The sequence below is a fragment of the Crotalus tigris genome, unplaced genomic scaffold (assembly GCF_016545835.1).
Source record: "Crotalus tigris isolate CLP2741 ecotype Arizona unplaced genomic scaffold, ASM1654583v1 scf7180000018484.1034840, whole genome shotgun sequence".
Taxonomy (NCBI): Eukaryota; Metazoa; Chordata; class Lepidosauria; order Squamata; family Viperidae; genus Crotalus; species Crotalus tigris.
In genome coordinates, this window is record NW_024097032.1 from 909,609 (window position 1) to 934,660 (window position 25,052).

Below are 25,052 nucleotides of genomic sequence, written 5' to 3' on the forward strand. Positions count from 1 at the left end.
TACATTATTTAGCGGTTGTCATGTTTTCCAACTTGCTTGAAAAGTTTGGATCTTTACTGTGGCAGAGAAGAAAGCCTGTAAATTTGTAAAATTAGATATGTCTAACTGATATGTGTGAAAAGACACGGGCACTGCTAGGGAGGAAGTGCTTATATTATTTCTTCCTCAAGGCTTTAATTAAAACTATATTAAATTGGATTATATCCAGGAAGTACTGTGATTATTCTGTGTGTAATACTCTGATTGGCTAACTCTCTCTGAGGCATGGCATTCTTGCATTCTGGTCTGTCTACTGCAGACAAGAGAATTTGTATTTAAAAAGGAAGTAAATCTTCAGCTTACTAATCACATAGTTAGCCAAGAGTCAGATGTGACTGAATGGATGACATCATCATCATCTAAGGTTGATGTCAGTTTCATCTCTTCCAGACAATTTAAAACTCACCAAAATGTGTTTGAGATTGATATCTCATGATTTGTTGAATAATCACTATCAGGAATAGTCTATCCTATAATATTCTATTATCTTTTGTTTTGAAGGATAATAAATGAGAAGAAAAGGCAGAGGAATTTACTATTTTTATCTTACATTTATAATATTACAATACTGTAATAATATAAAAGTACATAAAATAGATCGTATTAAATTGTTCATGCAAAAATTAAAATGGAAAAAAGCATATATTATAAAAGCTTAGACATTCTTCTCTTTCTTAAGAAATTGAGTCAGACAGCCAATTTATTAATCTAGCATCAGCCTTTACCTAGTTAATCAGAATTTTCTATCTTTCTACTTTTTAACATTATTCACTGATATATTAGACTTTTATGAGAGTACACAGAATTCTTTCCATCTGCATAAAGGTAAATTAAAGCAGGAATGAACTTTTGCTCTCTAAAACCCTACAAACAGAAAAAAAAAGATGCTCTTAGAATTATTTTCTGTAGTTTTGGTCTTGTGACTTGGCACTAAAATGATTTATTTAAAACATTTGTATAGCCATCCATCTTAAAAACCAAACTGTAAAACAGCATAATGCTGAAACCAGAACAATAGAAAAGTAGGAAAAACAGAAAAAACTGTCACCGCAACACTTTCTCCTTCCATTATGACCTCACCCAATGTCAATGCCTGGGAAGAGAGCCAGGTCTTGATGCTCATTGGAAGTTAGATCTCCAGGTGGAGGTCTTCTGGGGATTGCAAAGGAGAAGGCAGCTTCCAGGACCCACAAGAGGCAATGTTTAAGGAAAAGAACCTGAAGCATGCCTACTGGTGAGACAGGCAGATAGTTTTAGGGAGAGGAAGTCTCCCTAAACAGATACAGGTAGCCCTCAACTTTTGATTACAATGGAGCCCAAAATTCAATCCATAGCTCGGTTCTCGGCTGCAGAGGCCTTCCGGAAAGGCTGCTGACTCCAAAATGCAGACCAAAGCTCCATTCTCAGATGCAGAATGAAGCTGGTCCTGTGGCTACAGAAGAAGTGGTCTGGCTGGCGGGGTTGTTGGTGCCGCCATTGTTAGGTGAGTGGAAAAGACACCCCTGAAAATAAGATCTGGTGCCCCTTTTGAAGGTAAAAAATAAATAAATAACACTCTTATTTTCGAGGAAACACGGTAGTCCCATTTGTGTTAGCTAAACGAAGATAACCTGTAAAGGTAAAATATATTTCAGATTATAAGTGAGAGAATATTTGTATTCATAAAAGGATGTATTACAGCTGAGATTCTCAGGTTTCTGATGCCAGGTTTGAGTTAAGAATTAGTCTTAGGTCACAAAGCTGCCCATAAGGATCATATGCCTTCTCCATTGTGACACCAGCCATCTGGAACAGTTTCTACCCATCTTCCCAAAATACCTCTGGACCTGACTCTGTTGGTCTTCACAAAGACTGAAATTCTTCATCTTGCTTTGAGGTATATGGGGAGGAGGGGCTGTATCGTATGCCATCCAGAAGTTGCAGTATTTGAGTTGGACAGCCATGTACATTCTTTAAACAAGCAAATGTTAAGGAACTGCATTTAGAAAAGGAAGGCGGGTTTATATATTTGGGCAGCCCCACAGTCAAGTCAGGCTTCCAAAAATTGCAGAACTTGAATTTTATTTCCATTAGCCCTAAAGGTCACTTTTTTAAAGGATGTGGCTATAGCTGCATTATATCTATAATCTGCCTTCTTTAACTGCTTGTCCATAATAGTGATTTCCTCTGTAGTATATCTTGAACACTGTTGTATTCCACATAGACATCCTTCTATCAATTTGTGTGCAATACACACACACACACACACACACACACACACACACACATATATATATATATATCCTTAATGGTTGTAAAAATACGAATCCCGGGCATATTTGTTTTCAATGATGTAATCCTCGATCTCCAAGAAGGTTATAAACTAGTTATTTATTGTTAAAACAGTATTTAAAACAATAAAAAACAGTTATATACAAGGTTAAAATAACTTAGCTTTCGCTGGTCCTCTGCCAACGTCCTCAGAGTGGGGCTTAGGGGTGGGGAAGTTCGTTTTATTCTCCTGCCGATCTAACTGCCTGCTCATTGTCCGCGTGATGGGGCCACTCTTCCTGATTGCCTGTAACTGCCTTAACTGTTCCGCTGTCTCTTTCTTGCACTCCAATTTTGCATGCATTGTCCATCAAGGAGATCGAGGATTGCATCATTGAAAACAAATATATGTATGTATGTATATATGTATATAGGTCTTTGGTTGTTCGGGTTTTCTCCCGCGTAAAATTGGAAGTGTCTTGGCAACGTTTCGACGAAGTCACATTCGTCATCTTCAGGCTGGTGTTTTTAGCTTCTTGCTTTGAGCAGCAATGTGTGGTTTTAGCTGTTTCTTCCTTTTAACTGCCAGTGAGGGTATGAACTGATTGGATGGGAGCTTGGCTGTGTTCTGATTGGGTGGAGGTGTGTTCTGAATGGTTAGGGGCTTGGCTGTGCTCTGATTGGCTGGGGGAGTGTTCTGTTTGGTTGTGCTCAGGTTAGTCTGAGTTGCAGAGGGGTTTAAGATTTTGGGGTTAGGGAGTCGTTTGTCAATAAGGGCAGGTTTCCAAATGGCTGGTAGGCGGGAGGTATCATCTCGCTTGTTCATGCTGTGTGGGCGTTTTTCTATCTCGATGGCTTCTCTGATTATTCTGTTATTAAAATGTTCACTTTTGGCAATGGTTCTGGTATTTTTAAAGTCAATTTCATGTCCTGTGGCTTTAAGGTGTTGGACCAGGGAAGATGTTGGTTCCTCTTTTTTGACTGAGTTCTTATGTTCTTCAATGCGTGCACTTATTCTTCTGTTGGTTTGTCCGATGTATGTGGTGGGACAAGTGGTGCATGGGATTTCGTATACTCCTTGATTTTCTAATTCAATTTTATCTTTGGGGTTTCTAAGGATGGTGGATATTTTTCTGTTTGTGCAGAATGCTGTTTTGATGTTGTGTTTATGGAGGATCTTACTGATTCTGTCTGTGGTGCCTTTTATGTATGGGAGGAGGGCTTTGCCGTTTTCTTGTTCTTTGTCTTGGATTTTAGTGGGGGTTTCTTTTTGGATTAGGTTTGTAATCTTATTTCTATGGAATCCATTGGATGTTAGTACATTGGTGAGAGTGTGTAGTTCGGGTTTTAGGTGTTGTTCGTCAGCTAAGCGTTTTGTTCTGGAGATGAGTGTCTTGGCTACAGAGTTGATCTGTGCTGGGTGGTGGTGTGAGAGAGCGTGCAGATAGCGGTTTGTGTGTGTTTTCTTCTGGTAGATGGTGTGTCCTAGGGAGCCATTGGATTTCTTGTAGACTAAGACATCCAGGAAGGGAAGTTGGTTGTTAGCTTCTGTTTCCATGGTGAACTGTATTTTGGGGTGTAGGCTGTTGAGGTGTGTGAGGAAGTTGTCCAGTTTTTCTTTCCCATGTGGCCAGATTATGAAGGTGTCGTCTACGTATCTGAGCCAGAGTTTGGGTTTGTGATCAGATTTTTCTAGAGCTTGGGTTTCAAAGTGTTCCATGTAGAGGTTGGCAATGACAGGTGAGTATATATATATATGTATGTATGTATGTATGTATATATGTATATATATATGTATGTATGTATGTATATAGGTATATATGTATATATGTATGTACAGGTAGTCCACAATTTATAACAGTTCATTTAGTGACCATTTGAAGTTACGATGGCACTGAAAAAATTACTTATGACCGTTTTTCACACTGATAACCATTGCAGTATCCCTGTGGTCATACGATCAAAACTCAGATGCTTGGCAACTCACTCATATTTATGATGGTTGCAGTGTCCTAGGGTCATGTTATTACCTTTTGACAAACAAAGTCAGTGGGAAGCCAGATTCACTTAACAACCATGTTACTAACAACTGCAAATGATTCATTTTATAACTGTGGCAAGAAAAGTTGTAAAATGGGGCAAAAATCACTTAACAACTGTCTCATTTTTGCTGGACATTCACCTGTCTGAGACGGTATAGGTTCTTCTGCTTTAGCAGGGGGCTGGACTAGAAGACTTCTGTTCTGTTCTGTTCTATTCTATTCATATACACTATAATTTTGAAACTTCTAAATCCAAGTTTTTGCACCCCTGGAATATCGTCTCACACCCGCAGGGGATGCAAGCACTCCCAGTTGGGAACCCCTTTATTATATTACTGGCAGAGTTATGCTAATTAACTAGTTGTTTCCTGTTCAGGATTTTAAAACCTTATTTGCTTTATTAAGTATTGTTTGAATCTGTGGATTAAAAGAAAAGAAATACAGTATGAAGGAACCATGATAAAGAGCTATTGTCCATTGCCTGAACAGTTTTTGGTTATACTTTTTATTTAACAATCAATCATAAAGTGATTGCTACATAAGGCACAGACTAACTACAGGTAGTCCTCATTTAACTATAATTTATTCAGCAACTATTTGAAATTACAGTAGTATTGAACAAAGAGACTTAAGACAAGTCATCAAAATTGCAGTTGTTGCACCGTTCTTGAGTTCTTGACAACTAGCTCACAATTATAATAGTTGCAGTGTCCTACAGCCATGTGATCACAATTTGCAAATTTCGGTGTTGTCTTCCAACATCTATGGCAACAAGAAGTTGCAAACAGCAATCACATGATGTTCACTTAACAACTGCAATTGAAACTGCTGGAACTGCCATTGTAAGTTGACACAGTCATATGACATTGTGCGATACATCCATGTCACTTAGCAACAGACAAGTGTTAGCAATTACCATCATTACCTGAAGACAACTTGTATAGAATATTATACAGGTTTTAATTTTAAATAGTTTTAAGCTTTTTATTGTCCTCCAATTAAAAAATAATATAAATATAAATAATATTGGTTGGAAGAGGCATTCATCCTGCAGTGGATAGACAATGGCTAAAACGGTGGTGGTGGTGGTGGTGGTGATGATGATGATGATGATAAAGTAAGTATAATCACCCAGGATTAGCATAGAGGACTTGCGCTCTCTCTCCTGCTTACTATGTATATTAAAATGGGTTAATTCATTACTGGGAAAGGAAGATTCTTATATGCTTGCTAAACCTCATCCAGGCTTTCTTCTTGCATGATATCTGTGAGTGTTCTGTGCATGTATGTGTTTCTATGCACAGATGCCTGTGCACAGCTATTTATGTGTCAGCAGTATCTGCAACAAGCCAAGATTGTGTCAGAATAAGAATACCCACGATGACATCATGATGTAAACTCCATCCAAAATCTGACACAAGTACATAAATTGTGACTTTTGCACCAACTCATCATGATGCTCATTTCGTTCCTCCCCTCTCCATGAATGTCTATGCTATGCGATAAAAATTAATCTGTAGGTTAATCTTTTAAGAATGGATGCTGCTTTGTATTTTTTACTGTTCTGAGTAGTGAGTCTTACAATATAAGCAATTAAATTCTTGAATTCCATGCATATTATCCTTAAACTGTGGACAGTGTAGAAAATACTGCATAATTCTACATCAAGTAGAAGGTTCTATAGCTGGACAACATGCTGGAAGAATCAAAATTTTATTACATGAAAAGCTTTTAATAAATAACAAATTATCTTTATAAGTCCACAGCCTGCTGGATTGGAACAGCAATATAAGTAAACAAATAAATGAATGTAACCAATAACTAATACTTGGATACCATGGTGTTTAAATAAAAAAGGGGCCAGATCTATTGTCTTAGCTATTTTTGTTTTATAATTTAACAAAAAAATATGGGGTGTGATTAAGATACCAATATCATACACTGAGATACTAGGATGAATGTTAGTAGCCAAAATTATGAGCTCCTATTTCATAGGGTTTTATATTTTAAATTTAATAATACTTTAATATTTTCTTTCACTTTTGCACAGCTTCTGGAAAAACACAAGAATACAGAAAGCATGGTGGAGTTGCTGGAATTATATCAAATGGAAGATGATGCATATGGTAGTCTTGCTGAAGCCACCACAGAACTCTATCAATATTTACTGCAACCATTCCGAGATATGAGGGAACTTGCAATGCTCAGAAGACAGCAAATAAAGGTACAAAATCAGCAATATACACTGTGAAATATTATTGAACATCATAATAAGTGAACCGTTTCATCCAACGTGATATTTTGGACATTTTGTTTAATATTTGTCACACTTTCTGAAAGCTGTAAAAGTTTGTGTCTTGGGTTGGATCAAAGTTAGAAGTACAAGAATGACTTCTGTTCATGCTTTTTAAGCTTTATTATTGTCCCTTCTGATTTCTTTTCTTAGTTAAAGTATTTGTGGAGAAGGCAAATAAGAGACTTGGCTATGAGAAAAGATGTTTGATCTTTGAACTCAAATGGATTTGGCTTAACTTTCTAATGTATTGAACTGTTGTTTTTAGTGAGTAAGGAATATCTTACTTGGTCACTGAAATTTTATGTGGATCACATATGCTCTGGGTTTTGAGCCTTTAGCAGTTAAATGCTTACAAGCTGCAAAATATTTTTATAGAATCAATAGAATAAGAAAACTGTTGTGTTTTTCTTTTGAACAAACTTGAAATTCTAGGCTTATGTCAGAGTTACCAGTTAGATGATCAGTTTTAAGTTGCAACAGAATGATGAAAAAAATGCAAAATGGCATTTGTTATGGACTACACTGCTGACTTTACAAATCATTTGTATAACTGTGCTGTCTTCTGAACCATCCAGTTATTTCTATGTCCATAGCTAAATATTTTCGTAGCAAACCTCTAACTATAATGAATTCTTGTTAAGATAGTAGTAGATTTAAGTTAGTTTAATTGCAGTACAGATAGTTTTCAATTCCAACTGGTTACCTAATGTCTATTTGAAGTTATGACAGAACCCCCCCCCAAGCTACTTATAACCCTGTTTCAAAGTTATGGCCACTTTAGCTCCCATGCACTCGTTCACTCTTATGAGCAACTGGAAGGACATTGCAACATCCCCCTGCCTCTCTTTCCATCCATCCTGCCCTACCAGGATTACACAAGCCTTAGGCCTATTCCCCACATGGCCATCACCCAATGCATACGTTGCATGTTTTTAAGATTTCCAGACCTCATGTTGGGGAAAGAGACCAAGCCACGTGCCCCTGGGCCACATGGCTGCCTCCCAGAAGTGGCCATCATTTTAAGCATGACTGCGGTTCCTTGCAGATGTGTCAGAATGTTGGCTGCTTCCATGAGGCAGTCAAACAATCCAAGGATGAACCACTCTGTTTTGCTTCCTTAATAATGTCTGCACAGTGTTGCAGAAACTTTGCAGATTGTGTGAAGGAAACAAAACAGAATGGTTCGTTCCTGGGCCACATGGCCTCTTCTCGGGGATGCATACTGTACTACACTGATGGCATAATAATAAACGATAAAATTCTTTACTTAACTATTTATCATTATGCCATCAGTGCCACTTTTTCTTCCAAATATATCCTTCCAATAAATGGTAACTTGTTACAGGAATTTTGAATGTTTAGGAGCTACAGTCTTAAATATGAGTAATTCACTCTTCTAAACTTTAATTTGAAGTGCAGCTACTGGCTGTCTTATTCTATTAACATGTTACCAGATCTCTTCCAATGATAGAAAAGAGATACTAAGATAAAAAAAGAAAAGAATGGCCATATGCCATGCCCTGGTGGTGGATAATCTTCAGCAAACTACTTGCCAAAAAGTAAGGGGCAGGAACTGTTTATTCTTATCAAGTAAAAGTGCTCAGGGAACATTAGGCTGCCTGGAAGTAGATAATTGGACAGAGACTATTTTATAATTTAGTGTCATCTGTAAAGTTTTCCTCAATTACTTTCCTTTCCAGTGTAATTAGGATGTGAAGAGAGGAAAGGATGTCACCGCACCTTTTCAGGCTTTTTAAAAATGCTGTTCAATATAGTATTTTAAGTATTTTTCTATTAAGAGAATTCCTTCCACTGTTTGTTCTGTTCTTGTTTTTGTACTCCAGCATTGTCATCTTGCTGGAACATAGCAATCCTTTGCCTGCCCCCTATCTAGAGTGCTTATTTTTTCTAAATGCCTAACAAGTTCCCTGGAGCTTGCTCCATTTGGAAGACTTTTAAAGAATAGGAAGATGTGCTTTGAAAATTTAGTAATTAGAGGAACGAAGATAGAGAGATTTTTTTCAGATGTCTCTTTATGTGCTTACTTCGTTTCCTTTACCTTTACATCTCTAATTTTTTTTATTCCCTAGATCTGATTGCAGTGTCTTGTTTCTATCATTTTCCTTTTCAGTAATAGGAAAAAGGACATTAAAAAATGCCCATTTAAGATTTGATAAGCAAATAAGCAAAGTTATAAAGGAGTACTGAATGATTTTTTAAACAGAATTTGTCCAATTACCATTAGTTCATTTTGCATTTTTCCCAAATATTTTTTACTATTCAGGAAAGTCCATGATAATATTTTAAGGAATTTTCCTTATTTAATATTTGCAAGATTATATGTTTACTACTTGTCCTTTGCTATTTATTTCATGATGGATATAGTGAATTGATTTATTTTCAGATTTCCATAGAGAATGATTACCTAGGACCTAGAAGAATTGAAAGCCTTCAAAAAGAAGATACTGACTGGCAACGGAAGGCTCATATGGCTGTATTATCTATACAGGACCTTACAGTAAAGTACTTTGAAATAACAGCAAAAGCACAAAAAGGTAATGGACAGGCTATTTTACATTTGCTCCTAGAGCTGTCTGTCCAAAATTTTTTTGTGTTCAACAGTCTTGCAACCTTACAGTTTTTCAAATTATCGTAATTGTTCTATGTAAATCTCTCTGCTCAAATCACCAATTGGTGTGGTTTTCCCTGATCGAAGGGGCTTATTCAGTCTGTGATATTATGTGGAAAGGGTGTTCTATAATATGATTATTAGCATCATTCTGTGAAGTGGGGTACATTCCACTTTGAACACAAGGAATTGAAGTTTGAGAAATAAGTTTATATTGAGTTTCATTCTTGAAATCAGTGTCTCTTACAATTTTCTTGTCCCCTTCAGATTTCTTCCTTTACAAATTCAATACTTATATAAGTTAAAAAGCTATTGGTTCTTAACTAAAATCCATGGATACTTTCTTTTCTGTTTATAAATTTTTAATTATACCAAAACTATAACTAAAGAAACAATTTCTTTTCTACAATTTCCTCCTTAATTTTCCATTAATTGGTTTGGTGTGTTTTCTCTAGTTGCTTTAAATAATACAAATAATTTGGCCATTAAATAACTTCAGTCTATAGAACACATTAAATAAGAATAAAAATACTACATTACAAAAAAAACACAACCCAAATGTTTTATTAAAATAACTACTGCTTTGAAGATTGTAACATTTATTTGCATAAAGAGGAAGCTGATGTACTTAAATAGGATTTATAATAAAACTATTTCCAAGTATGATAAGCCTGCTATTAAATTTTATTTGCAGCTGTATATGATCGTATGCGAGCAGACCAGAAAAAGTTTGGTAAGGCAGCTTGGGCAGCAGCAGTGGAACGAATGGAAAAACTTCAGTATGCAGTGTCTAAAGATACTTTGCAATTGATGAGAGCAAAAGAAATCTGTTTAGAACAGAAGAAGCATGCATTAAAAGAAGAGGTAATAATTGATGAGTATTCAACTTAAAAGGAAACTTGAAATTTATTTTATAGTGCTAAATTTCAGAATAATTGATAGGAATTGCAAGAGTAAATTTGTTGGCTAGTGATTAAAATTTGCTTTGAAAAGAGATTAGAAATTAATTAAGAGCTATTGTGTAGCTATTGGAGAGGCTGGATAAAATAATATCAATAAATAAATTCAAAGTCATGTAATTAGTAGTTCACTCTTTTTTCTGTTTTGTCTAGTATTTTTCTTTCATGGATATTATTTAATAATATTCTTTAAAACAGTGACTGAATCGTTGTGATTGAAAGAATATGAATTACATGCATAAATATATTAATAATCCTTCTTCCAAGTGCATTTGTACTTGGTGATAAGGATTGTCTGGTGTGAACAAATACAACCACTGGCGATATGGGAACTGTCTATAAGTATTGTCATTGTGATGACAACCAGAAATCCTATATCATTGAGCACTCTTTAGATCAGCAGTCCCCAGCGGCTTGGCATCCTGGCTGGGGGGGGGGGAACTGGACTGCATGAATAGTAGACTAGTGCATGCACATAGCTTGACTCATGCAAGCAACAGGCCAGTGTATACGCACATGTTCAACTAATTGAGCTGTGCATGCATGTGCATGCCAGCCTACCACTTGCTCCAGTCGAGCTGTGCGTGGCATGCTCACCGGACTCCTGCTCACATTGCCAGTTGCAAATACACCACAGCCCAGTAGTGGGCGGTGGGCCGGAGGTTGGGGACCCCTACTTTAGAGAATTACAAATATATCAGATATATTTACATGCCTTCAACGTAATGCTTGGAATTAAGTTTAAACTTAATGTTTGGGCTGCGGTGTGTTCAGTGCCCCCAAATAATTGTTTCCAAGTAGATTCTGAAAAGATGACCTTTTGAAACTGGGTAACTGTTGTTTTTACTAACTAACTTAATAATGTTGCTTCAATTTACTATTTTACTTTTAAAAATCAAGTTTTTTGTGGTATTATGGTTGCTGAATTTGCATCTTAACATATGTGAAGACAAATGTAACTACATTGAATATATGGCAAAGAAAACTATTTTAGAAAAAAAGATTATATTAAAGCAATCTATTAAAATTCACTCTGCTGTATTAATCCAATATATATGTATTAAACACATGAATATGTGTAAAAGAGTGGGTCTTTCTCCCCCATAAACTTTTGTCGAGCCATTCAACTATTTCCAAGCACAGTAAGATATTTTACTATGTTAAATTTTGAAAATTTATCTAAAGATTTTCTTTCTACAAAAATAAAAAATGATCATTGATAATGCATATAAAATTGAGCTATTATCATGAATAATAGGGTTATTAATAATAATCCTATTATGGTTATGAATAGTAATATTTACTTTCCTTTGATTTCTAATTTAATATGTCCTGCTCTGTGATGGAATATTTTGCAGTTATTTTGTGGTAAGATTAAGATTTATAACCTTTGTGATGTAGTTATTAATTTTTTTAAAAAAAATGTAGATGCAGAGCTTGCAAGGGGGCACAGAAGCTATAGCTCATTTGGATGAACTCGAAGCTGATTACTATGACCTGCAACTTCAATTGTATGAAGTGCAGTTTGAAATTCTGAAGTGTGAAGAACTATTACTGACAGCACAACTTGAAAGCATTAAAAGACTTATTTCAGGTGACATATATTTGTTTTATATCTATATATTTAGCAATACTATTGACTGATGTGACTGATAGGAAGTCTTTGTTTACTGACTGCCTCATTCAGTAACTGTTTCAAGTTATGACACTGCTAAAAAATAATTTCATGAACAATGCCAGCATTTATGATCTTCACAAAGTCCTCCAGACACATAATCACCATTACAGGTAGTCCTCGACTTACAACCATTTGTTTAGTGACTATTCAAAGTTAAAATGGCACTGAAAAAAGTGATTTATGAATGTTTTTTACACTTACGATTGTTGCAGCATCCCCACCAAATTCGGACGTTTGGTAACTGGCATGTATTAATGAGAGTTGCAGTGTCCCGGGTCATGTGATCACTTTTTGCAATCTTCTGACAAGCAAAATGGGGAAGCCAGTTTCACTTAACAACTGTGTTACCAATTTAACAATTGCAGTGATTCACTTAAGTGTGGCAAGCAAGATCATAAAATGGGGAAAAACTCACTTAGTAACTGCCTTGCTTAACAATGGAAATTCTGGATTCAATTATGGTCATAAGTCAAGGACTACCTGTACAGTCTTGTAGGCATTGTCCTGTGCCTGATTTATTTTTCTTTTATTTCCTTCACAGATCAAAGATATTGGAGAGGAAGAAATTACAAGAGAGTCTGCAGGCATTGAATAGAGAATACACATAGAAAATAATGTGATGGAGCTGGTAGCCTTAAGCACATTAGGCAAATAGCCAGTGTATTTCCCATTGTGTGTCTTCTTACTCTCTTATAAACTCTTTCTCTGCAATCTCTCCACTCTGTAAAGCATGGGGGAGAAAAAATAATCAGACATAATAGAGATTGCCTACAGAAATTGTTTGGTTTCCCCCCCCTCCATCTCTAGATTGTTCAAACATTTTTTATATGAGAAGGGATAGAGAAAGAAGAAAAAAATATGCCTCACCCATTAAGGCCCCCCTTTAGTTCTTTCCTGGTTCAGTTATTGAAACTATTGTACAGAATAGCCCAATGCTGGTCTCTGATGATAGAGTGAATTTATGGTTGCAATCTAAGAAAAAATTAAATTGTGAATGTTTGTTTCATGCATTTTTCCATACTGGTAACTACCAGCTTACCACAGTCACCATATAAGAATATAGCTTTGTTTTCATTCAACTTCATTTTACATTTATATTATATATTAAACTACACTACACTGCACTACACACTGCCCAGTAGCTGAAGCAGTCGGAGTGGTTTACATAAGACTCACTAAATAATACACTTGGAATAAACATACATACATACATACATACATACATACATACACAATACTATCAATTAAAATGCATAAACAACATAAACTAAATAGCAGCAAAGCAATAATTCAGAATCAAAAACAATATAAATTAAAAGCCAGTTAAAAAGCCTGGGAAAACCTCTGCTCTGCCGAGGTGGCGCAGCAGTTAGAATGCAGTACTGCAGGCCACTTTAGCTGACTGTGTTCAGCAGGTCAGCAGTTCAAATCTCACTGGCTCAAGGTTGACTCAGCCTTCCATCCTTCCGAGGTAGGTAAAATGAGGACCCAGATTGTTGGGGGCAATGTAAATATATATATATACATTGCTTACTGGTGTACACTGCTTAGAGCAGTGGTTCTCAACCTTTTTATACGGCGACCCCGGTCATAAGGACGTGGCGCGCATGCACAGCAGCGCTCCCTGAGGGAAAAAATGGCAGATCGCGTTGTTTGGCGACCCCCGTAAAATGGTCGTTCGACCCCAAATGGGGTCGCGACCCAAAGGTTGAGAACCACTGGCTTAGAGAGTGCTTGCACTTAAAGCGGTATATAAGTCTCATAAATAAATAAATAAATAAATCTAGTTTGTAAGTGATTTTGTTTCTCTCCTAGGGCATAGGCAGAGATAGATGTTCTAATCTTATAATTATATTTACAATATTTAAAAAAAAACTTTTCAGATTGTTGCATACATTTTGTACTACAGTTTTGCTTACCTGAACTTGGAATTTTGTGACAGAAAAAAGAGATGAAGTAGTATATTATGATACTTATGAAAGTATGGAAGCCATGCTTGAAAAAGAAGATATGGCAGCATCCATACATCTGCAAAGAGAAGAGTTGCAAAAATTACAACAGAAAGTCCGTCAACTTGAAGCAAGGCGGGGTCGCATTTCTGCCAAAAAAGCCTACCTCAAAAATAAGAAGGTAATATTTTTGTTCATTTTTCCATTTTTCAGGAAACACATTTTGCAGGACTAAAATCAAGAGATGTTAACTTTAAAGACACAATTTTATTTGTTTGAAATGTAGCAGCCAACCCTAATGCCAAGACAGATTGCATTAGGCCATTTCTGTGCCATCTTTATTCATTTTCAAATGGTTGCTCAACTCAGGTATACTGTATATAGCCTAGATAAATCCTAAATGGTCAGAATTAAAATCACGTGTTGCTGTATATTTTTGTCAGCCATAAATTTAATATTTTCTTAATGCCAATTTGCCCAAAATATGGTTGGTGATAGTATTCGCTTGAACACACATTCATCTTTTTGTTTCTTTGCTATAAACACCATTGTAGGACTGAAGAGTGTGAGATAGATCTTTAATTAGTGTTATATTAGTCAGGGATTAATAATCTACAGTTCCAGATTTTTTTATTTTTAAAATAATAATAATAATTATTATTTTTTAGATTCCTTAGAAATAATGCATCCAAAATGGGTTTATACAACCAGTTTGGAACTAAATGAAATTATGCTTTAACTTCAATTGCATAATACAACTGCATATTTTAATTTCAGTTGGATACTAAAGAAATTATACATTTTTCTCAATTGGATTAAGTATGATTTATCTATTGTTATGTTTATAGAAAAAGAATGAGAGAGAGAGAGAGACATAATACTTGAAAACTAGTCAAAAGCCTCAAGTCACACACACGTGTATATTATGTCAGTAGAAAAAAAACCTCTTTGTTTTATTCAGTTTGTAATATCCTCCATTCTCTTAAATAATGTTTACTCTATAGTGTAAATCCTATGGAGGGTGGGATTCTATGGCAAACTAACTGCTATATCCTAGTTTGCAAACTTACTATGATCAGGACTCCCTGTTTCTGTTAATTCTATTGCAAAGAAATCAGTGTACCAATCAAAGTGTTATTCTTTGTCTTGCAAAAATGAGAGGTCTTTGGATCCATGGACAATCACAGATTTTCACATATTATACCTTAACACTGATAGAATACTATATAAATAAATTGTCTGTGGCAGAGCTTCCGCTGTAAATCAGAATTTAAATTGTTTTCTATAGCCCTTAACAGTTCCTCTACTAAAGACAGGGTCGATACATAAAGTCATGTTTAAATGAAAAATGTTCTTTCTTTGTAGGAAATCTGCATTGCAAAACATAATGAAAAATTGTCACAGCATTCTCAGAGTGAAGGAGAGTCAGAACATGCTACAAAATTTGTGAGTTTGGTTTCTGTCAGTATTAAAATTTTAGTTTAAATATGCCAGCTCTAATTGTCTTTGCTGATTTAAGATTCTTAAAAAAAACTTCTGTATTTGTGTTTTTGCTGCTTTTACATGAAATTGGTATTGGTGCAATTGCTAGTGCCCTTTTTACAGAATTTTACAGGAGCTTATATATGTAGGCCCCCCCCATATTTTTAACTTGCCACCATTTTTTGGTATGTGTTGACCAAAATGGATATTATTTTATTGTTTGTATGTTTTGTTTCATTAACTTAACAGTTCTATCTTATTTTTGTCTAAAATAATTGAATATCAATCTCGAGTCTATGATTCCCATTGTTAACATCAACTAGTATCTCCATTTATAAATGTTCATGAGAAGTTAAATCATATAACTGCTTTCTATTACTAAGAAATGCACTTTGTATTTTGCTTTCTCAGTTGGCTTTGTGTTCATAATATGTTTCAGAAGTTAGATTTGGCCCAGTTAACATTAGGGAATCCTGAAATCACTCTTTGACATCAGTTGATACATTTTAAAAATAAATTAAAAGGTGCTTAAAGTGAGTACAACTAGTTAAAAGCTTTGATAATCTTCAGTTAGAGGTATTACACTTTTTAATCAGAATGATGCAGGGAGAAGTTGAACCTCCACTAGCTTCTTTGAAAAATACTTTATACTTCAGGCCAATTTTATGTCAAAGAAGTGATTAAGGACTATTTTACTCAGAGGGAAGCAAAGGGAGTTATCATAATCATGACTTTAAAAGATAATATTACTGCAACAAATATTAAGGCGCAAAAGAACCTGACTGTGGAATTAAGCTATTTGCAAGATTATTTTGGAAATGACTACAGACGTGACTAAGAAATAGTCCAGAAAGCATTCAGTACTAAAAAAATCTCAGTTATTGGATTCTAAATAATCTGTAGAGTTTTAGTACCCAACTATATATTAAGAGACAAGAATGAAAAAAAACACTATCCTATGATAGTTATACTTTAAAGATTAATCCTTTTTTTAAAGAATCCCATTACCTTTTGTGGATCTATTCCAGCTTATCAATTTATCAGATGCATGTTCATTTTTAACTTGGTTAAAGATATAGTAATATTCTCTGAGGATTTTTTAGTGCAAAAGACTAACATGGCTACTTTTCTAGAATTTTTGAGTGGGATGGCGGCAATTTATTATTAAAAATACTTCTGAGCAGCTACCAATACAATTAATATTTCATGTTATTATAGGGCCAAATAGGCCAATAATCACCAATTTTTTGGATAGAAGAAAACATATATATATGCAATATTTGCTTATCAGTTTAAACTAGTATAATCCTTAAAACTGCAATGAGAATGAAAAATAAGCCTGATATAGAGCAGCATGCTTTTCATATTCCTATATATCTTAACTGAAAGAAGGCTTATTGGGCGATAGTTCTTTAAATCATCTTGGACCCCATTCTTGTGTAAAAGAATAACTTCAGCATTTTTCCATTCATCGGATATTTTTTCTTCTCAGAGGCATCTCGGGTATAGTTTTGCTAATATCTTGTGTAAACTGTGACCACCAGCTTTCAGCATTTCAACCATAATACAGCCATTTCTTGAAGATTTGCCATTTTTCATTGATTTTATGGCACTTGATCCTTCCTCCATTAGGATATCTAGCATTTCCTTTTTCGTGGGTGTTGTTATTTTTGAGTGATCTTGAACTTTGTATAGCTCTGAATAGAATTTTCCAATTATTTCTAACATTTCCTGTCTTGTTCTGCACACAGAGCCATCTTTATGTTTTAATGCAAAAATCTTCTTTCTTATATTTATAAGCTTGCATTTTGCTCTATGAATCCCTTTGTTTTCTTCAACTGCCTTTTTAACAAGCTTCACGTTAAACTGACATGTTCCTTCTTGGATACCTTTTCTTATGGTCTTGCAAAGTTCAACATACTTCAGTTTATTAGTGAAATTTCTGGTATTCATTTTCCGTCATTTTTTTCATTAAATCAATAAAAATCTCATTAGAGATTTTTGACTGTACCAAGTGTTTTTTTCGGTGGTGCTATAGATGTAGCAGATTCAAGGAAGTTTTTGACTATTTGTTCAGTTTGGTCCGTAATGTTCATCTCTTCAAATCTTGCAATAGATCAAAGCGATTTGACAGATTAATCTCAAAAATCGCTGTTCTCCTCTAACCGCTTATCATTCTTTATTTTTGTTTTTCATCATGTCTTTATTATTTTCATATGCTCTTTTCGACAGACAAAGGAGCAAGCAGGGTTCAGAAGCAGCTACAGCACAATGGATCATATCCAGGTTGTTCAGCAAGTCATTGAAAGGCACAATAAGTACATCATGCCTCTGTGCATGGCTTCCATTGACTACAAAAAGGCGTTTGACTCAGTATTCCAGCAAGCAGTAATTAATGCATTGCTCAATCAAGGCATATACACTGCTTGTATAAACTTACTACAATCAATATATGAAAAAACAATAGTGACAATTTGCCTTAATTATCTTAAAATGGAAATCAATATAGAATGAGGTGTATGACAAGGTGATACAGTATCACCTTTCCTTTTCTCAGCCTTCCTTGAAGAAGTATTTTACAAAAAGGATGGGCAAAAGTTGGAATAAAAAACAATGGCAACTATTTAAATTACTTATGATTTGCAGATGCTGCTGCTTTCTTCTCACAAGACCAACTACAAAGACACATACAAGAACTGCATGAGGCAGGAGAACCATTTGGCTTAAAAGTAAACCTAAAAAAGAGCCAGATTATGTGTAATAAATTCACTAAAGAAAAAAAATTATATTTGGAGAAGAACTAGACTAGTAGACCAATACATGTACTTTGGCCAATGGATCTCAGTGGAAAATGATATAATAAATTGAATGGCATGATAATGTGGTTGGCAGGCATTCGGCAAGCTAAGCATAATTTTCAAAAACAACTTCCCCCTATGCCTGAAGAGAAAAGTTTTCAATCAATGTGTGCTACCTGCTCTAACATACGCCAGTGAAACATGGATACTCACCTCACAATCAATACAAAAGCTATGAGTGGCACAAAGAGCCATGGAAAGATACATACTCGGCATTATAAGACACGGTAGAAAGACTGCACATGGATTGAGAATAAATGAAAGTATATGATATCATCAAGAATTGAAATGGAAATGGGCTGGTCACATAGCAAGAAGAGCTGATGGCAAGTGGACAAAGGCAATCATAGAATGAATCCCATGTGATAAAAAGCATCCACGAAAGAGACCTAAAGCAAGATGGATCAACGACATCAGCAGGTATTGCGGGCCCAGTTGGCAAAAGAAAGCTCAGGATCATATAGGTTGAAAACATGCAGAAGAGGCCTTCATCCTGCAGTGGATAGACAATGGCTAAAATGCTGCTGCTGCTGATATATCTTAACACTTTTACATTCTGAAATGTTAAGGCATGTTTTACTTTTAAATATGTATATGAACATACATATATATATATATATATATATATATATATATATATATATATACACACACATATACATATATATATATATATATATATATATATATATATATATATATATATATACATACATACATACACATACATACATACACACACACACATACATGCATATACATACACATCATTTTTGGGCAGAAAGAACTGTTTAAGATGTCTTTCATATTTGCTTTTTGACATTAAAGTTTAGTGACCTTTGTTTCAGTGATCATTTCAGAACAGAACAGAATAACATAGTTGGGAAGGACCTTGGAAGTGTTCTAGTCCTACCCCCTGCACAAGCAGGAGACCCTATACTATTCTGGACAAATCACTGTCCTATCTCTTCTTTAAAACCTCCAATAATGAAGCACTACAGCTTCTGAAGGCAAGTTGGTACTGGTTAACTGTTCTCACTGTCAAGAAATTTATCTTTAGTTCTAGGTTGGTTTTCTCCATAATTAGTTTCCATCCATTTTTTGTAGCAACCCCTCAAATATTGGAACATAGCTATCATATCACTCCTGATCCTCCTTTTCACTAGGCTAGACATACCCTGTAACCGTTCTTCATATATTTTAGCTTCCAGCTCTCTAATCATCTTTGTTGCTCTCTGCATCTTTTCCAAGTCTCAACATCTTTTTTATATTGTGGTGACTAAAACTATATGCAGTATTTCAAGTGTGGTCTCACCAAGGCATTATAAAGTGGTATTAGCACTTCATGTGATCTTGATTCTATCCCTTTGTTAATGTAGCGTAGAATTGTATTGGTTGCAGCACACTGCTGACTCATATTTAAGTGATTGACCACTAAGACTCCAAGATCCCTCTCGCAGTTACTGCTATTGAGCCAGATCCCCCTTATTCTACAGCTGTACATTTGGTTTTTCTTGCCTAAGTGTAAAACCTTACTTTTCTCACCACTAAATTTGATTTTATAGATAGGGCCCAGTGTTCAAGACTGTCAAGATCCTTCTGAATCTTGAGCCTATCTTCTGGGGTGTTGCCGATTCCTTGATGTCATATCCAGATTTGATGAGTTCCCCTTCTATTCCCTCATCCAAATTGTTTGTGAAGATACTGAAGAGTACTGGGCCTAAGACAGAACCTTGGGATACCCCACTGCTTACATGTAGATGTAGTTCCATTAAGGACCACACTATATTGTCTTCTGGAGAAGAAAGTTATAATGTAAGGATATTATTCTTTTCTCCCAAATTTCTGTTCCTCTTCTATGTTTCCATTTGTTTTTATCCTCAGAAAAGGGAGCGGTTGCAAGATGAGGTAGAAAGAAAAAGCTCATGGGTTAGTCAAGAACGACAGAAAACATTGGACAGACTTCGAACATTTAAACAGGTAATTGGAAAAGATTGATTTCACTTGCATTTTCATATAGTAGTTTAAATAATAAATTGTTAAACAAATTATTAAATAACAATTTGAACTTACCCTCTGAAGTCTGAATTTGCCAGAACTCCCTATCATCAATACACATGATGTGTGGATTGGTTGTTAAATTATGTTAAATTAAATTAAATTATCACAGGAAATTAATAAAGAAGATTACTATATTAAAATCATTTTAATTTCAACTCAGAGTAATTAGAATCTTCTAAATAGATTTTTCAATTTAGTTAAGCACATTATATAGCCTTTCAGATCTATAAAGGACTAAAAATTTCGTTTAAAAAGAAAAAACTTTTATGATTTTTTAAAAATCAATTTTAAAATAGGAAAATTTAAAGCTTAGTTTCACATATTTGTTATCTTTTTTTATCTTTTTATTATGATTTTTGATATAGTTCTTGCTGACTGTTGGGTTACCAATAATCAGTGTATATATCAGTAAGGTTGTTGAAAAAGTATAGAGGAATTAAAATGTTCTTCATGTAATGTTCTGCACAATACATCAATAGTGCAGAAATAGAAAATTTACTTTGAATGAATTTTCTTCTTCAGATGAATAAACTATTATGACAGCATTCATAATAGTTTACATTCCACCTCTATGGAAAATGTGATTTCAATATTGTTTTTCTTTCATATTTTGTTTTATTTACGTTTCTGGCACTGAAATATGAAATATGTAAGTGACTTCTTACTGTAACTTTTTAAAAAGGAAGTTTACATATTGGACTACAGAAGTGTAAAATTTTACAATTTAAATTCCTTTTTCTTTCTTTCTTACTTTCTAAGCGCTATCCTGGGCAGGTAATTCTCAAATCGACTAGACTTCGGCTGGCTCATGCGAGAAGAAAAAGTACAGCCACTTCAGTATCTTGTCTAGATCATCCCCCATCTTCACCAGTAACTACACAAACAGATAATGTGGAGCAAGAAAAAGTAATCCAGCCTTTACAAAAACAGGAGTCTAGAAGTTTAGGACAATTTGAAGATATTTTTCAATCTCCTAGTAGTGTTATGTCTGAATTTTCTCAAACTGATTCTCTTCCAGCTCTCATTAGTAATGAATTTCATTCCAATACAATCAGTGAGGCACCATTGCCTCCTCCTCTACCACCGCCACCACCACCACCTCTGCCCACTAAGGAAGAATCTACTCAATGTTCTGAAAAAAGCACTAGTCCTGTTAAACAAAGCAGTGCAGAGAAGCCATTGATCACTATTGCACCATCAGCTCATTTTTTTGATAGCAGTGAATTAGTCAGTGCCAAGAAAAAATTGAAGAAAACTGGTGATATAGAAGGATTGCAAAGAAGAAGAGGTAATTTCTGATTTATTTTGAATGGGGTTATGTAAAAAGTAAAATCAGTGCTTGTTTACTATTGCTTGGCTAATGATCAAACATAATAGCCAGGTTTCAAATCATTAGCTTGTCTCCCTAAATAAAACTTTGAGATTATATACCATAAACAATATCTGCCTAGGCCCACATATTTGAAACAAAGGATCTTTCAAAAGCATTTGAAATATAACTTGAATGTTTATGGGAAGGTGGGGGAGGATCAATAATCAATTATGAATTTCTTAGTTGGGAATACTGCGTTACTATCATGTGAATCTTTTTCTTAATCATAGCATGATTCCAATTGTATTAGTATTGTTTCCATCAACCAAAGTACAACATCAGGTTTATATTTATTTATAATTTAAATATATCTCTTTCCATTGTTGCCTCTTTCCATTGTTGCCTGATTAAGGATGGTACTTGTTTCAGGATTTTTAAAAAACTGCAACCTCAAAAAGTAGACATACGCTATACTGTAGACATACTGTATCCAAGAAATGATTAGTAGAGGTTTATTATTTTTTTTTAAAAAAACTTCCCTATCTTCTATGATCTAAACAGTTTCCTTTGTTTTGTTAATAATAGGAAACAATTACTTTACAAAAATCTGCATCCAAAGAAGGGATAAGTGAATTTTGTTTCAGATCTATTTTTTTGTTTTATTTTTGCTTTCTATGAAGAAAAAGTTATATTAAACTTATATTAAAGTTATATTGCTGGAAACTATTTAATGTGCCATAAATAAGATTGTTTATCCTATTTATGTAGGCTGTTTAGGTGATCTGGGCTATTGTCAACCTCTTACGTAATTCAAACATAGATTTTCATAAGATTATGTTGTAGCTGTTGTGCAAGCCCAAGAGGATATGTGACTTCTTTAAGGAAATTCAAAAAGTACAGCAAGTGCACCCACATTAGATTGAAGCACTTTTCTCATTTTGGATATGAATACTGTACACTTTTATAAGCACTTTTCTCACTTTGGACCTTAATACTGCACACAAGATAAAGTTAGAACTTGTAGTATGTAAATTTATATTCAGTGAGTCTTACTATTTTCTATAGTGAGTTCACCAATGGATGAGGTTTTGGCTTCTCTGAAACGTGGCAGCTTCCATCTGAGGAAGGTTGAACAGAGAAATCTACCCCCATTTCCCGATGAAGATGACAGCAATAACATCTTGGCACAGATCAGAAAAGGCGTGAAACTGAAGAAGGTTCAAAAGGACATTATGAGAGAATCATTCACAATTTTACCTGATGATGATCCTTTAACTCGCAGCATCCATGAAGCACTACGACGGATTAAGGAAGCATCACCAGAGTCTGAAGATGAGGAAGAGAATCTACCATGCACAGACTGGGAAAATTAAGGGTAATTTTTCCATAAGTATATAGTAATAGACTCTTAGATGTGCAGCCTTTACAGGAATTAATGTAAGCTTTCTTCCATAGGAGACAAAATGCCTTAAGACTAACAAACAATGTAAACATTTTCTTGTTTACATTTTCTTATTTTTTATTTTCTTAATTTCTTAAGTTATTAGACTAAAATGCTCTTATATCCAATAATACAATTGCTACAAGCTAATAATTTTTCAAATTCAAGTAAGAAGAAAACCATATCTTCACCAAAACTGGCAAGACAAACTATTGTATATAGGAACAAACTCCACATTTACTCACACTGATTGTTTGTTTGTTTGTTTATTCTATAGCCGCCCATCTCAGTCAATGATTCTGGGCAGCTTGCAATTTTAAAAATATTACAATTAAAATTACTAAAAACTTTTTTAAACATTAGAATTAGAATAACAGAGTTGGAAGGGATCTTGTAGGTCATCTAGTCCAAACTCCCACCCAAGCAGGAGACCCTACACCTTTTTTGAACAAATGGCAGTCCAGTCTTTTCTTGAAAGCTTCCAGCAATGAAACTCCCTCAACATCTGAAGGCAAACTGTTCCATTGGTTGATTGTTCTTGCTGATCAGTTTCCATCTGTTATTCCTTGTCTGGCCTTCAGGTGCTTTGGAAAATAGGTTGATCCCCTCCTCTCTGTGACAACCCCTCAAATATTGGAACATTGCTATCATGTCTCCCCCGGTCCTTCTCTTCACTAGACTAGCCATGCCCAGTTCCTGTAACCGTTCTTTAACCTCCAATCCTCTAATCATCTTTGTTGCTCTTTTCTGCACTTTTTATAGAGCAGTGGTTCTCAACCTTCCTAATGCTGCGACCCTTTAATACAGTTCCTCATGTTGTGGTGACCCCCAAACCCACATCCAGCTTTCCTCTCTTTCTCTCTTTTCCTCTGTTCCTCTCTCTTTCCTCTCTCTTATGGCAGCATCGTCAGGGGTCCCCGCTGCCCCCCGGCCCAGCCTCCGCTGTGTCCTCAGCTGAATGGGTGGGGAGAGGGAGCAGGACAGGAGGCAGCGGCTCTGGCGGCGGCGGCCACTGTTGCATCGTTGGGAGTCCCCGCCACGCCCAGCCCTGCCGCCACCCCCACCAGCCCCTCTTCCAGCCCAGCTGCTCCACCCAGGCACCCCTTTTGCCCCGGTGCCAGCCTGAGCCGCCTTGGGGGCAGCAGGAGGACGGAGAGGAGAAGGGGGAGAAAACCGCTGCCACCGTCCCAGCCAGGACTCCGTGCTGCCCGGCCTCGCCCTCTGCCCATCCGATGGAGCCGCGGTGAGGGCTGGTGCCGTGCAGCCCAACAGCCCCTCTGCCAGCCCGACTGCTCCCTCCCAGGCACCTCTCTTTCTCCCGGCGCCTGCCCGAGCTGCCTTGGGGGCAGCAGGAGGGAGAAGGGCGAGAAAAACCACTGCCACCGTCCCAGCCGGGACTCCCCGCTGCCCGGTCTCGCCCTCCGCCCATCCAATGGAGCCGCGGTAGGGGCTGGTGCCACACGGCCCGCCAGCCCGTCTGCTCCCCCCCCAGGCATCCCTTTTGCCCCGGCGCCCATCCAAGCCGCCTTGGGGGCAGTAGGAGGAAGAAGGGGAGGAGGAAGGCAAGGAAGCCACCGCCAGCGCTGGGCCCCAGGAGGCGGCTCTCCTACCTTTGCTGAATCTCCTTCCTTCCCGGCAGCCTGGACTTCGGCGTGCCTTCCTGGCCAGCAGGTCCAATGGTCAGGCTGGCTGGGGATCGCAGAGGGTGGTCTCCCTTGGGCTGCGGCTTGCGGGAGGGCTGGCCCGCTCAGTGGAGCCTCCAGCAGGCCGCTCCCAGCAGGGATCCTGGGGCTTCCCCGGGCGGCTCCAAGGCCACGAAGCCCTGGCCGCGCTTCTCCCAGGGGGTGGGGCACCCAGGCGCAGGGCCAATCAGGAGCCCTGCAGGAGGTAAGTCCGAGAGAGAGAGAGAGAGAGAGAGAGAGAGAGAGAGAGAGAGAGAGAGAGAGAAGGGAAGCGAAAGTGCCTCTCTCTGTCTCTCTCTGCAAGTGGCGGAGGAGATGGATGCAGAGCAGTGTCTCAGTTCCTAAGACCATCGGAAATATGTGTTTTCCGATAG

General features: G+C 36.4%; 1 protein-coding gene across 1 annotated transcript in view; it reads left to right on the forward strand.

Annotated features, from left to right (window-relative positions):
• JMY (junction mediating and regulatory protein, p53 cofactor) overlaps nt 1–25,052 on the forward strand; it is a 47,621-nt gene that overhangs the window by 7,169 nt on the left and 15,400 nt on the right. The window contains exons 2-10 of the mRNA XM_039352829.1: nt 6,382–6,555; nt 9,032–9,182; nt 9,951–10,120; nt 11,644–11,809; nt 13,836–14,023; nt 15,208–15,288; nt 20,067–20,162; nt 21,003–21,531; nt 22,621–22,930. Coding sequence (XP_039208763.1) covers nt 6,382–6,555; nt 9,032–9,182; nt 9,951–10,120; nt 11,644–11,809; nt 13,836–14,023; nt 15,208–15,288; nt 20,067–20,162; nt 21,003–21,531; nt 22,621–22,928 — 1,863 coding nt within the window. The 3' untranslated portion in view covers nt 22,929–22,930. The remainder of the gene's footprint in view (nt 1–6,381; nt 6,556–9,031; nt 9,183–9,950; nt 10,121–11,643; nt 11,810–13,835; nt 14,024–15,207; nt 15,289–20,066; nt 20,163–21,002; nt 21,532–22,620; nt 22,931–25,052) is intronic.